Here is a 14,128-nt window from a genome sequence, read left to right on the forward strand (position 1 = left end):
CCTAATAAAACTCAAAAAAACACCTAAAACGAAGGCCTCCGGCCGGCAAGGGCCGGGATCCATCACACCTCATCGCTCTAAGACTATAGCAGACGAGGTAGACCGGCGGTGACGCGGGAGGCACAAGAAATCCTAGCGCTTGGGTGCCCTTGTGTACGAGCGTGGAGGGAGTACATAACTTGGCAATCACACTATAGCTAAACCTCTGATGTCTCCGGCCTTGCACTCTGCTCTGCAAGAACCACTGGAGTTTTGGATGAAATGGATATTTCCTTATATCCTATGGTTCTGTCATAATAACATAGTATACAGGAAGAGGAGGAAAACATATTATTCAGCACTACTGCTACCCCAAATTACAAAATTTATTAGAAAATGGAATTTAGAAAATCTTTTTATAGCTTGACTAGATGCTCGCTCATCTGGATAGGGCAAAACTACGTTCTGCAGCGGCAACTTGACAGGTGCAAATCATCAAAGCAAATTCAGGAGCACCATTGGAGTATTGGAAGAAATGAATGTTTGCTACTATATCCTATGATTTCTGTCATAATAACATAGTACATCCATAGGAAGGAGGGTAAACCATTTTATTCTGCTACCTCAAATTACAAAAAAATATTGAAAAGGGGGGCGGCGGAAAACTTTGTACAGTTTGACAACATGCTCGTTCATCTGAATATAGGGCAAAACTCTGCTACCAAGCGCCTAAGAGCAAAGTAAGCAATACCATCTTCCAACACATTGCACTGCTTGCAGGTCTCAGGGAGCGCAGCAACCTCATCAGCTGACCGAAGTGCAGATTGACTGCTGAGAGTAGAGACCGTTTATGGGATTCACGAAGTGCTGCTTGCTTTTCCTACGCTTTGAGACTACTGTAAACCCCTCTGTATCCTTCTCGCTCTTGGGCACCTCGGCGGCCTTCGGTTGTTTGTCGAACTCTTTCGGACTTACGGCGGTCTTGGTTACGTTGCTGCTCTGTTCACTACTAGCTTCATCTGACCCGCTTGGTTTTCTGTCCGGTTGAGGCCGAGTCGAGCCTAAGCTGTCATGGACCGACTTGACAATGAAGCTGAGCAGAATCTGCCTTGCAAGTTCTGCTTTGTATGAATCTCTCGTCGCCTCTTTCGCTCGTTCCTTCCCTTTACCTGGAGTTGTCTTCTCCACTTGACCTGCCTTGTCTGCCTCACGAACATCGACTTTCACTTCATCTGAGGCATGCGATGCCAACCGCTGATCCGCTGGATCAGTCACAGAATTAGCTTGTTCCCCTGCAGCCAAATCAGTTTGTTGCACAGTTTTTCCAGGCACAAACTCAGCAGCATGGGGATTCATGGTTGGAGGGGAGGTGCTGCCCCTCAGAATAGTGCTCTGGCTCTGTGTATAACCCTGTTTCCTTTGGAAAGAATGTCCAGTACGATAGTACAAGGTGGACCGAGGACCACGGGGTACTCTATTATCAACAGCATGAGGGAGAATCTCCATTGCTTGACTTGGGATTGGTTGAAGCACAACGCTAGCATCATATATTGCCACTGTACTGTAAGGATGGGACACTGATAAGAGAGATCCAGGTTTGAATGGTGGTGCTGAGGCTGAAAGTTTGCTTCCACTTGTTTTCTTGCCCGGAGAGGAGCTTCCGTCACTATTACTGTCAGAAGCTTTCTCTGGCTCTGGAGGACTGCTTCCCTCTGGCTGAGTTGAGGCAATCTCTTTGCTGCTCTCATCACTTGACTTCTCCTTCTCTTCATCTATAAGCTTTCTATCTCCTTCCTCGGATGAAGGTGCTACATCAGTATCTTGTTCGTTATCCTTCTCCTTTGTTTCCTTCTGTTCCAAAATTGGTTTCCACACTGTGCCAGGCGGTGATACTGCCACATCTTTGTATGATACCAACTTTGAAGCTATGCTAGTGGGCCTCTTGATTCCTGTGGGCTTTACCTTCCATTCCGATTTAGACGTACCCTTAGAAGACTTCTCTTCGGTAATGATGGGGTCCCCATTCAACTTATCACTTCTGATAAAGTTGCCAAATGACAGTTGGCTAGGGGAGTTTACAGCTTCCTCTTTGTGCTCTTTTGCTTGTGGTTGTACACCACTCCTATGAGTAGAAGCAGTGCGACCATCTTCTGTACGATCAACCACTAATTTCGTGAGAGATGACCTTCTGCGGATGCTTTTCTTCCGCACATTTGCAGATCTCCCTTTCAATGTAGCTGCTTGCCAACCTTCATCAGAATACTCCTCAGGTGACAAAGTATCTACCTGCTTCAGCTCATCATGGACAGCATAAGTTTCTTCTGCTACTGCTGCTACTACACGAGGATTTGCTTCCAGTTTTGCTTCTTGAAAATCCTTTTTGTCTGCTTCAAGAAGAGATCCTGAGTCATGCTGAAAGTTCTCCTTCTCTTCAACTGGTTCACCTTGGTGTGCTCTGGTATTATTCTGCATTTAATATTACAAATGGTGAAAAAAGGAAAAGTAAGAGGCAATATGAGCAACATGGAAATTTCATATAATGATTTAGGCAGTAGCAGCAGAACCTTTAAGCAACCATTCACAAGAGAAAAGTGACCGCAACTCATGAATCTTTTAATTCTACAATAAAGAATAAAATGTGTGTACATATGCAGAGAATTTCTATTTAAGAACAAAATGGACTTCCACTTGGTTCGTAAGTTCATGGGTGGACCTCGAATATTTTCAAGTAGATGGCACTAATCAGTCAGGAAGCTTAGCCAAATATATGTCAGTACATGTCCACAGGATTTTTTTACCAAAATAAAATGGGTATTATCCCGATTAGATTTTGTGTTCCTGCGGTGATTTCTGGTTAGTACCCAACTTACCAAGATCAGCTGGTACCTCTGTAGTGTCTATTATGGCAGTTGTAAGTCATAACTTTAGACCTATACTAACTTCATAAGCTGCCTAGGGATCACTGACTAGCACATGTTAATTGGTTTGGTCCATACATAACACCCCTACAAAAATTATTGTACCGGCCCTGTTCTGAACTTCCCACTGCATGCCAATCTCTTATCTCAGAATTCTTCAACAGATATAATCTTGAAAAATAATCATATCTCTGCTAACTCATTTTAACAATGATAATCTTGAAAATTATACGTATACTATAATCACCTTTGCACGCCTGCACTTCTTTTGCATATCCCTCTCTTTTCTTTCCTGATCCGGGCTTATGTAGTCAAGTAGATCTGATACACTGGAAAGATAAATGTTTCAATCTAGATTGAGACAGTTTACAATTGATAATACAAAATTTATTCATACCTAAGATGCCCTTTACTTGCAATAGAAGAATCAGGTTTTGGGATTCCTCTGCGAGCAGCCTCTTGTTGTTCTAATGCTTTTGAATCGAAATACTCTAGCCAAGCAGCAGCATCCTGCAGCAGGAAAGTAACGTTTAACAATCCAAGAGAACATTAAAATATTTGGTTTTCAGCTTCATATGTTCACAGAAAAAGAACCTGAGTTCGAAGGTCATCGTCTCCTAGTTTCTCCTGAAGTATCTGTAAGGTGGTTTGTTCATGTTGCACGCTTAGGGAGTACGCATCCATCATGGAGAGGGCTATGGCTATGGCATGGTAGCTTGCAGCAGTCTGATTGGTAAAAAAGAAGTGATACTAATTTAGTAACCAGATCTTGTGCATATTGTGTACATCACATGAATTCAAATGTGCATGCATACCAAACAAATTGGTGTATTTCTCCAATATATAAATGGGTATATTTGGCTAGATGCATTTCAACGATACATGACAGCACAGAGCTACAGCAATACAAATCTTTTTCTGAACCAAAGAACAGCATGGTGATATTGGCTCTATGTAAAAAAAAATGTCGTTTCAAAACCTGGAAGACGTTGAAGAGTTTTGTTGAGAAAAACATGAAAAGTTAGGCACGCCTTTGATGGAGAGCAATAGGGAATATCCAGAAACTTGAGAAGCTACATCACAAGTTGGATTTTGCATGCATTGTTGTAGCCTAATATGACATGTCTAAATACCATATGTGTCTATGCACATTATGCTGTAAGACAAGCATTTTAGTACAATAATGCCATTTCTAAGGAAATATTGGTGCAAGAGCACTTCTGGAAACGTTGTTTGGGTTAGACAAATTTAGCTATATGAAAAAATTGATCCCGTACTGATTGTAAGTGGTGTCTTACATACCCATTGTTATAAGATAAGCATTTCGACTACAGTACTGCTATTTAATCCTAGAGAAATATTACTGTGGGAGAAAGCTCAAATAACGTATTTTATATTAAACAGATAAGTACAGAGCTGATCTCTACAAGTGTTGTATCCTAGAGTACGTCGACCAATTCGAAGGAAAAAAAATCATCGTTTACTTGTGTCAGCCTTAGGTGGACTAATGAAAACATGGTAAGAAAAATTACAAAAAAAATACCTGTATGTGATCAGCTCCAAGCAATCTCTTGTTGCATTTTAGCGCTTCATGCAAATACCTTAGAGCAACATGAACATTTCCCATACCTTCTTCCATCATAGCCACATTTATGTAGGTGGCAGCTGAATTTGGATGTGAAAGCCCACAAGAAAACTGAAGTAGATAAAGTGCACGATTGACATACCTACAAGAGGAAAATATACCATTAGGAATACAAGTCAACAAAAATAGAGAATAGAAATGAAAACAGGTGGATGGTATGTGAAAGATGATTGTTATCCAACAAACAGGTGCCCATAGTCACTTCATGAGTAAACACACCTCCAGTCACAGGCTATTTGACAAAACAGCACACACACTGGCTAGTACAGCAGAACAAAAGCTGCAATGGCCACATCCTACTTGCAACATATATGCTGCTTAACCATTTTATGGGGAGAAATATATCAGTACAATAACATTGTGGATTGCAGTAGACTACCTAAGAGCCAGAGTCATAATTGTAATTTTCATGTTTCCACAAGCGAATGCCTATAACAACACTTACTTTAGAGCCATCTCAATGTGTTGGAGACGGTAGTAGAAAACTGACAAATCACCATAGCTCTTCATAGTTTCCGGATGGTCAAGACCAAGCTCCCTTTCATTGATATCAAGTGCCTTCTGTTGATATATAGTTGCCTACAACAAAAGAACAAATAGTAGTAAAGAAGTGCAACTTCCAATATTTTCACAAAGTGCTATCCGACATGTCTCTATTTGCTTGCAGAGTTCTATCAATGACAAACTATGCAGCTCACTGCAATAATAATAGCAGAGTGGTTTTTGAGCAAAACAGATTTGCACAAAGTAGAGCATCCAACAGACAGATTACAGGCAACCTAAACCAAGTTCATTTAGGTACCTGATTAAAATCTCCAGTATGGTAAAGAACTACAGCAAGAAGACTGTATGCATTAGCAGTCAGCCGATGGTATGGACCACAAACAGCTATAACTTTGGACAAGGCCTTCAAAAGAGAAGAGTATATTAGTACATAAAGATGACAAGCCAATGACTTCACTAAAATTAAAAAATATGCAGGAAGAATTGTAGCACAGCAGATAGATGATGTACAGAGAAGACGTGAAAAAAGGTTGACCACTGCATACCTTTGATCCATAGTTAACAGCATCATCAAGCTTTCCTTTATCCAAAGCCATCTTTGATGATTCTAGTAAGTTTCGACTATCAATAGATGAGTAGACAACATGCTGGAAGAGAAGACAATGCCAAAGCAAACTTAATCAAAAATACATCCAATCGACGAGACATAAATAGTTCTGAACTTTCAGTAATATGCTACCTTGCATATAGGAACTATGTTGACAATGTCGGATTTGTCAAACGGGTTTGGGCTATTCATATCATAATCTCTTGCGACTAACTCAAGGCCAACCTGATCAACAGATATATTAGTATGCTGTTCAGGAAACGAAAAGCTATGAATGTTTGCAAATCTCACTTTACAGTATGTACCTTGCTGCAAAGGCCTCTTAGAATGATGGGCTTCCGCAAGTGCGCAAATTCATCTTTCAGTTTCCAACAGTATCTTTTAGAAAGGAAGCTCTCTACCCATTTCAGCCGCAAGTTATGCTCATTAGCATCTGTATCAAGATCATTTTCTAATCTTGGAGATCCCAGTAAAATGTTCAAAGTCTCGGCTATAACCGCAGACATTTTTTGCATGTCATCAACAGCTGCAATAACAGCTCGAATGACATGCTTAAAGGCTCGAATGACCATTTCATGGATGCATATTGACTGGATGTGTGGGAGCTTCTCTCCTAGCTCTACCTGATATTTGGAAGAAAAAGAACATGAGTTTATCCTGCTAGCATAGAAGCAAAAGCAATTAAGACTAGTATTTACACCCACCACACGGCCTAATGAGCACATATTTAGTCCCCTTGTATGCATGAAATCAGTCATCGTTCTTCCATCCACTGGAGAAAGTTCAAGGGAAGCAAAATCAGCCACCTGCAAAAATCAGTCCCAGAGAAAAGTAATTATTCAGTTTGGGAATCAAATAGTATGTAAGAAAGTGTCAAGACAGCAATATCTTAAATATGGACTCTCAGACTCTCAGAACTGTGGATTTTACCTAAGGTTTTCCAAATACATAAGACTAGGAGTAGAGAACGCTTACCAGCTTTGGGAGTGCAGTATCATCATAGAACTTATGGGCCATCTTTGTGAGCTCTTCAAGGGACTAGATTAAGAAAAATGAAGTTAGGTAATAATGCATCAGAGTTTCACCAACATATTCATATATAGAACCGATTGTGCTCTGTCAATCCAGATCAAATAGCATCGGGCATAAATTTAATTCTTTTAAGACAGAACATGTCAACTGATGGCACTTGGAAATTCTAAAACAAGGGTGGAATCGTATAGTTAAATCACCTTTTGATGAAGGCCAGCTTCCAAACTCTTCAAGCGGCAGAAAGCATCCTCTGTAATCAGGTTCCTTATTTCGGTAAATACTACATTTTCAGACTTTTCCATACCATTTGTCAGCAGGCAGTTGCTATCAGATTCTTCCTTAACAGTCTTAGCATCCTCAATAGTGCTTTCTTTCTTATTAATTTTCCGTAGTTGTTCAAAGTGCTTGCCGAGACCTTTGACAGATGAATCTTTTTCAGATTTTTTTGCATTCTTCTCACTGTCCTCAGAAACGGAAGCATCTTTTTTCTGCAAGTGCTGGAGCCAGGAGGACCCAAGTTCCCACCTGATACGTCTAGGATTTTTGTTCGGGGTGTTCTCCAGCTTCCTCAAGCTGGTTTCAAGTACTGTACATGCTAGTTTCCTCGCATAATTATCAACATGTGGTTTAGATGCAAGGTGCTGGTTACCGGCAGCGATTTCTGGGTTGATAATTTTCGGCAGTGGTATTCTTAGACTGAAATAAGAACACAGAGAGAGAGAGAACAAGGTTTGTTAAACAACATTGAGTGTGGAATGTGGAAAATTCCTCTAGTGATGAGCAAGTATGTGAATAAAATCTTGAAGCTATCAGCCTATCACTAAGCAAGCATGTAAGTAAGAAAAAATATCAAACCTGTGAGGATTCAAGGCATTAGAACCTCCATCAGGATGATCATCCACATCGATGTTAGGTATTTCATCAAGATGATCAGAGATATCACTGGTTTGTTTGCCATCGCTGCTGTTCTTTGTGCGTCCCGAAACCTTCACTGTTGCCGTATATCCGCAATGCTTAACAATCACCACACCTAGCGTGGAAGAGTCCTGCATGGAAATCGTGTTGACAGAACTTAGCAGTCAATATTAGAGCACACAGTTTAAGTGTGTAAATCATAAAGGTAGCAAGCAATCACCTTAGCAACGACACTCTCATCAGAAGTTAAACCTTTCAGAAGATTTCTTTGTGATATATCCATAGCATCCGTCTGGTAGATGGCAACTCCGTCAACTTTGTCTTCCAACTTCAAACTAGCATCAGCTTCATCCTTCTTTACAGTTATATACAAGTCCCCAACACGTTCCTCAAATACTAACGAACCATCCGGACCAGTTTGTGGACTAGTATCAACCAGCCGCCGTATTGTCGACGCAGCTCTGAAAATCGCTGTATCTACAAACAAGTTGTGTAAAAGGAAAGCCTTCCGGTCTCTGATCACCCTCTCTTCCTCGGTCTTGGATGGCATTCTAGCCAAAATAGAAAATTCTCTTGCCCACCGTCTCCGGTCATGTTTTCCATCTCGTCCGCAGCCACCTCCATTGCCACCCCAGTTCTCATCCTCAGCCGGCAAAGCTGGGCTCTTTGTAGCAGAGTCCACATATATCGGAGGAACAAGCCATGTGTTTGCACGAAAGCCGAATGGTAGATTCCCAAACTAAGGATGCAAGAAATTTATCACCATTAAAATCTCGACAGATTTAAGCATTCATTCAATCTTCAGTATAAGTGCACAACCAAGTAAAAGGAAAGTATTTACGACAATCACCTTGTTGTGATCCACAAAAGCTTTCATCAGTGCCTCGTAAGCCTGCATGACATGAATAATAGCTACCAATATCAGATAATCAGATAATCGGACGATGCTTGTAATGTAGGGTACCCAAGTGTACTCGGCAAAAATTATAGATAAGGATAGAAACGAAGCAGGCAATAATCGTGTGGAATCGCGCCTACTAACATTGGCAAATCCACTGCTAAGCGGCTGTAGCAGGTCCACCAAGGACCGGCTTACGGTGTGCGGCTTCCCCACCAGGTAGAATCCCTTGACCGAAGCAACTATGTGCAGAAGCTTCCCGTTGCAAACCTTCACCTGGGGCACATATCAGAATCCTTTCAGCGAGTTGTAGTATGGCCACAATGGAGTTGCCAAGTGCAGAATTGTTGGGGCAAATTGCAGGGCCAATCAACGAGCTCTAGTAATTTCAGAGAGGAAGCGAGAGAGAGATCACACACCTCGATTTCGAAGTAATCGCCGTCCTGGGCAGCGCCATTCCTCTCCTTCCTCCTGATAACTGCACACCGGATCGGAGCACGCGTCAGTGAATCTGTCCCCCACGCACAAGCAGGCTCGATGCGAGAACCGACGACTGAGCAGAATGCGGCTTACAGTGGAGGGGCGGGGTGAGGTGGGCGAAGGAGAAGAAGTCGTAGAACTCGCCGAGCTTGGGCGGCGGGCCAATGGCCTGCATGTCGTGCGCCTCCGATATCGCGGGCGCCTCGCCGCCGCCGCCGCCATTGGCCCCGGGGGCGGAGGCGGGCGCGGGAGGGGGAGACGGGGGCGTGGCGGGGCGCTGCGCGTGCTTGGACGACGACTTGTGCTGCTTGGCCTTGGCGAAGGCGGTGGTGCAGGCGACGATGTCCAGCAGCCGGCGGACGTGCGCCACCGCGGCCTCCTCCGTCGCGTACTCCTCTGCACAGAAGAAGGAAAGCCGTTGTTGGGCCCGGTCAGTACAAAAGGCCCAGTAGAGGAATAGCTACGTTTGGGCTGGGCTAGGTTGGTATCCGAGCCCAAAACTGGCCAATGTTGTTTTTTTCCTATTCTTGAAATGGTTTCGGGATAAAATGGAAGTTGCTACTGTAGCAGTGTTAAAAAAAGTGCTAAGGGAAGCTCCAAAAAAACTTTTAAAAAACAGACTTGCTAATTCTCAGTTGATGCTATATCCATTATATTTTACATTGAGATCCGTGCAGAATTTTCTTTTCTGCTTATTTTATTTTCTCTCTTGTATGATATGTTATTTGATTGAGACTTGATTAAATCTCTGTCAACTGAGACCTAGCCGCACCCTTAAAAAAAGCTGAAGTTTCAAACAAAAACTCAAAAAAAAAAAGTACTCCCTCCGATTCAAAATAAGTGTCACGTTTTGAACTAAGATTAGTTCAACCTTAGTTCAAAACTGCGACACTTATTATGAATCAAGGGAGTATTACGTTAAACAAATACCAAATTGCATAGAAGTAGAAAATCTGGTAAAATGTGCGGTGTTCTGTAAGGAAACATCAGCATTGTTCGTCGCAAAACAAAAAAAGAGAGCACGCCCAGCTGAGTCAAGAAATTTTAAACAACAAAAAAATGAATAAAAACACATCAATTTTTAACCGCTGACGGAGTAAGCTTGCCGAGTCATTACAGGTGCGGTCCCACCGGATTAAGATTAACTAGTGGCCACTGGAGCTAACAGTCCAACACAGCGACCGCTGATTCCAAGAGCCGCCCAGCTTTGTCCTGCGCGCACCAACGCCGGGCATTGACAACAACCAGATGCCTCCTTTGTTTTTCAAGAAAAAGAGAAGGCACGGCCAGATATCCCTGATGGGCAAGGAGCTGCACAAAGTTGCATTTTCTACTCCAGATAGTATATACTACTCCTATATGATGATGCCAGCGTCAGATACTGTGCCTGATCAGTGTGCTGCTGCTTAAGAGAAGGTGGACTTGGCATCAGGTGGAACATATGCCCCTCGCCAGTGCGTCCAAACGCCGCCCCCAAACTAATCGGCACTTGACGGCAGCACCTCGTGTACGTGCTACTACCGGTCGCTCTCGCTGATGGGGAAAAGGAGGCCAAGGCGTTTTTGACCAACCAACCAAACCAATGAGCACACTAAACAGGCGTTAAGTACTATGCTGGTCAGACCACTTAACAACAACCGCGCGCCGTCCAACCACTGTACCGTACGTGAACTCGATCGGCATCGAGTGCACTCCCGAAGCTATCAGGGAGCTTCCCTCCGTGCGCCCTGACGCCATGGGGGGCGGCCGGAAAGGGACGCCGGTGAAGAAAAGGCTTTGGTTGGTGTGGTGGAAAAATGGCTCTCCCGACCCCCGTGCGTAGCCGCCCCAGTGGGAGCTCGAGAGGGCGGCTCCGCGATGGCAATCAGCTCCCCGGGCTGCCGAGATAGGCATGCAGACGAGACGAGACGACACGCGCGGCGCCGACAATGCACCGGTCGACCTTTTTCCAGCGGAATGTGAGGTAAGATTTGATGTACCGGCGAGTCAAACCCTACACGATCCAGCAAAACCGCTCGTGTTTTCTGTGTCCTGCTCGCACGCATGTGCGGCAAAAGACACATGCCCGTTGGCTGATCGGCGACGGACCGTGGCTCTACGACAGACACACCACATGCGGTACGTACATACGAACCTCTAGACGCTACGTCCATGGCAGCAAGCAACAGCAGCGCCTATGTGCGTTTGTCTGTCCGCTTGCACCGTTGCACTCTTCTTCTGCAGAAGCATTCACGTGTGTGCTCCTGCTGTAGTAACGCCAGCCAGCCAGCTACGTACGTGCGTGCAAGCCGCCGGATCGAGCGCGAGTCCATGTGACGCCTTTCGACAGCGCCAGACCAAAAGGAACATAAAGGAACAAGAAACAAACAGCAGCAGCGTGCATTCAGTTCACCGCTGCTGGCGTCTGTTTCTGACGAAGATCAAAACAGAGTGCAGCAGGTAGTAGATTGTTTTGGTCCGGCGGCCACCTACCTTCCACGATGGTGAGCGCGCACGGCTTCAGCGCCACGATCTCCACGCCGTCGTCCAGCCGGTGCCCACGCACCTGCAAAAACACAAGTGCACCACCGTTAGCAAATACTACTCCGCTAGCATACAAATCAAGCCAACATTGCGTCCCAAAAGTAGGTACTGGTGAATAATGGTACAATTGAAGAAGCTGCGGCTGATTAATTTGCTTAGCAGTGCAGCTTGCTGCCAAAAATGTTGGAGCAGCGCCTAGAGCTAGCTAGTACAGCCTGCAAACGAGTGAATTTTGGCCGTCCAGAGCTAGCAGCGGAAGGGGAAGGAAGGAGACAAGTGAAGCCAAGGGAGCATTACCACATGGGAGAGCGAGTAGTTTGTGAGGTGGCACGTCTCCACGTTCGACGCCAGCAGCTTCCGCACGTCCAGCACGCGATCCGTCGATATCCCCTGCACACACGAGTTATTATTCAGTGTTCTTCTGTTGCTGGATACGCATTGTGAGGCGTGTGTAAACAATGCTATCTTTTCTTATTGGAGAAAGCCTAAACTACAGAACAATACTGGGAGGGAGGGAGCATCTGGGCATGGAGATTGCTGCAGGGAAATTTGTAAGCATCGGTGTGCTCGGAATCAGAGACATGTCAGCCAAAATCAGCTGGGAAATATTCAACCCGTGTTTGTCCTGTTCACTGTCCTTTCTGCGTGGGAGAAGAAGCCATGGCAGTACATACATACCTTGAGTGTCACCTGGGACTCGTAGGGGGTGGTGACCGCGACGTCCACCACGCTCGGCACCACTGCAAAACACACGAGGAGACGGAGAGTTTCAGACATCGCCACCATCACCAACAGCTACAACAAGAATGGTTGGAATTATGGCGGTCAGAGGTCGGAGGAGCCTCCACGGCCGGCCGGCCGCGCGCGAGCGCAATTCACTGCGCGCCCGCGAACCGCATGACCCAACTGACGTCGCCCCCACGGCGCGCGGTTGCACCAAGAAACGGAACCGGCATCGTGATCCGAAGCTGAAGAGGTAAAAAAAAAGAGGGAGGAGCATCGGGCGCGGCGAAAACTAATCATGAGCGGGGAAAGGGGCCGGGCGGCGTATCCTTCAATTCAGCGCAAAGCATAACCAGGAATCGAAGGAAACGATTTGAAAAAGCGAAAGACGAGCAAACAACAGACAGGATTACTGTTTGCTTCTGCGTACTAATTGCCCGTCTCTTTTGCCTTTTATGCGAGCGCAAAATCGTAAAGCGATGGAACAAATATGGGCATACGGCACCGTCAGAAACAGCAATTCATGAATTCAATGCTGCCGAGGACGAACTCGACGGCGGCAACGATTATGGACGGCACAGCGATGCACGGGCACGCAGAGATGGGTTGCGTCGCCGGTCAGTCCGTACCTTTCTCCTCCTTCTTCTTGCGGTCGCCCTTGCCGCCGCCGCCCCGGCCCTTGCCACGGCCGGCGTGCTTGGGGGCCATTGCCGCCCTCCCTCCCTCAGAGCGCCCCTCCTCTACTCCGACGGAGCACACAGACGATAACGGAGGAGGGGTTTAAGATGAGCCAAGGCCGAGGTGCAAGGGACGGACGAAGAAGAAGAGACAGAGGAGGGAGGAGGAAGAAGCAGGGGAGCTGGACTGGAACGCGGGCGAGGGGGGAGAGGATATAGGATGAGCGGCCTGGGAGGCCGGGCCGAGGCTCATCCCGTCATCCGATCGAGCCCGCGCGATCCTGGCCTCTCGATCGCCCGCCCGCGCGCGCTCCATCCCGAGGCCTGATCTGCGGGCCCACGCCCCCGGTCACATGCACCGGGGCCCCGCCGCGCAGCAGCACGCAGGAAGGACATGGCTTGACGCATCGTGGCGACACGTGGAGCTCCCTCGCATCGTCCGCTCCATCAACGGCCCAGCCTCATGTGCGGCCAGGCCGAGATGAGTTGCACGCAACGGGGTGGGGCGTGCGAGTTGCACGGGGAGGGAAGGTGAAAGGCACGGGACGAGGTAACGTCCGGCGTCGGCGTCCGCGTCTGTACTGTGTTTGTCGGACAAAAAAATAGCGTCCGGCGTGGGGCGTGGAGAGTGGGTGATTCCAGCACACCACCACGGGCGTGATCGGAACCGTGTGCACCCCGGTGAGGTACGGGACAAGTTATGGGAGCTGTGCGGGGGTGGTCTGGGCGGTGGCTGGCACGGCCAGATGGAGGACACGGGCACGGTCTCTACAAGGTGGCCGGAGGTGTCCCATTGGGCGTCCGCCCGTCCGTCACACGGTGCCCGGCCGGTCCGAGGCAACCACTTTTGTTTGCCAGGTTTCGTCCCTCTGTTCGGCGTGGCTCTTGTGCCAACTTGGGCGTTAATCAATTGCGCCAGCGACAAGCTCCGTTTGTGTCCTTTGGCAATTTGGAGGCAACTTCCGTCACTGATGGTGCGTTTTGCAGTCGGAATCCGGCTGAATATTCCGGGAGGCTACCAGTGAAATCATCATCATTTGGCCCGGAGAAAGTAAGGCGGTTTACTACTGCTCTTGTCCGCGCTCTGCCTGGAGAACGCCGACAGATGTCTCGGCCCGATCGGGACGTGGACGGAGGTACATAGATACGGCATACGGGAGACCAAAGTGGCACGACGAAAGTGTAGTGCGGTGAAAAAAAGCATCCGGTGTATACGGTAGGGGGTGA

At 46.5% G+C, this 14,128-nt stretch overlaps 1 protein-coding gene across 2 annotated transcripts; it reads right to left on the reverse strand.

Moving 5' to 3' along the window:
* Positions 1-474: 474 nt before the first annotated feature.
* Positions 475-13,096, reverse strand: LOC119356860 (protein TSS-like). 2 transcript variants are annotated; one of them, XM_037623848.1, is made up of 23 exons: positions 12,854-13,095; positions 12,180-12,241; positions 11,799-11,891; positions 11,451-11,523; positions 9,072-9,374; positions 8,918-8,976; positions 8,643-8,774; positions 8,451-8,492; positions 7,821-8,339; positions 7,541-7,731; positions 6,886-7,381; positions 6,629-6,691; positions 6,358-6,459; positions 5,959-6,276; positions 5,786-5,878; positions 5,592-5,693; positions 5,345-5,449; positions 4,988-5,121; positions 4,441-4,624; positions 3,492-3,623; positions 3,295-3,407; positions 3,145-3,226; positions 475-2,445 (listed from the first exon to the last, which is right to left on the reverse strand). In XM_037623848.1, exons 1-23 carry the CDS (start codon positions 12,930-12,932, stop codon positions 784-786), a joined length of 5,139 nt encoding a protein of 1,712 aa, XP_037479745.1. In that variant the 5' UTR covers positions 12,933-13,095; the 3' UTR covers positions 475-783. The 2 variants fall into 2 exon arrangements, 1 of the variants encoding a protein (XP_037479745.1); XR_005172070.1 differs by having other exon boundaries at positions 2,380-2,445; positions 3,145-3,218; positions 12,854-13,096.
* Positions 13,097-14,128: the final 1,032 nt, after the last annotated feature.

Source organism: Triticum dicoccoides, chromosome 2A, assembly GCF_002162155.2.
Source record: "Triticum dicoccoides isolate Atlit2015 ecotype Zavitan chromosome 2A, WEW_v2.0, whole genome shotgun sequence".
Lineage (NCBI taxonomy): Eukaryota > Viridiplantae > Streptophyta > Magnoliopsida > Poales > Poaceae > Triticum > Triticum dicoccoides.

Coding starts and splice junctions, on each gene's coding strand:
- LOC119356860 (XM_037623848.1), bottom strand. CDS start 12,932: ATGGCCCCCAAGCACGCCGGCCGTGGCAAGGGCCGGGGCGGCGGCGGC. Junction 5,450..5,591: donor CTGTTAACTATGGATCAAAG/GTATGCAGTGGT, acceptor TCTCTTTTGAAG/GCCTTGTCCAAAGTTATAGC. Junction 3,408..3,491: donor ACGATGACCTTCGAACTCAG/GTTCTTTTTCTG, acceptor TTCCTGCTGCAG/GATGCTGCTGCTTGGCTAGA.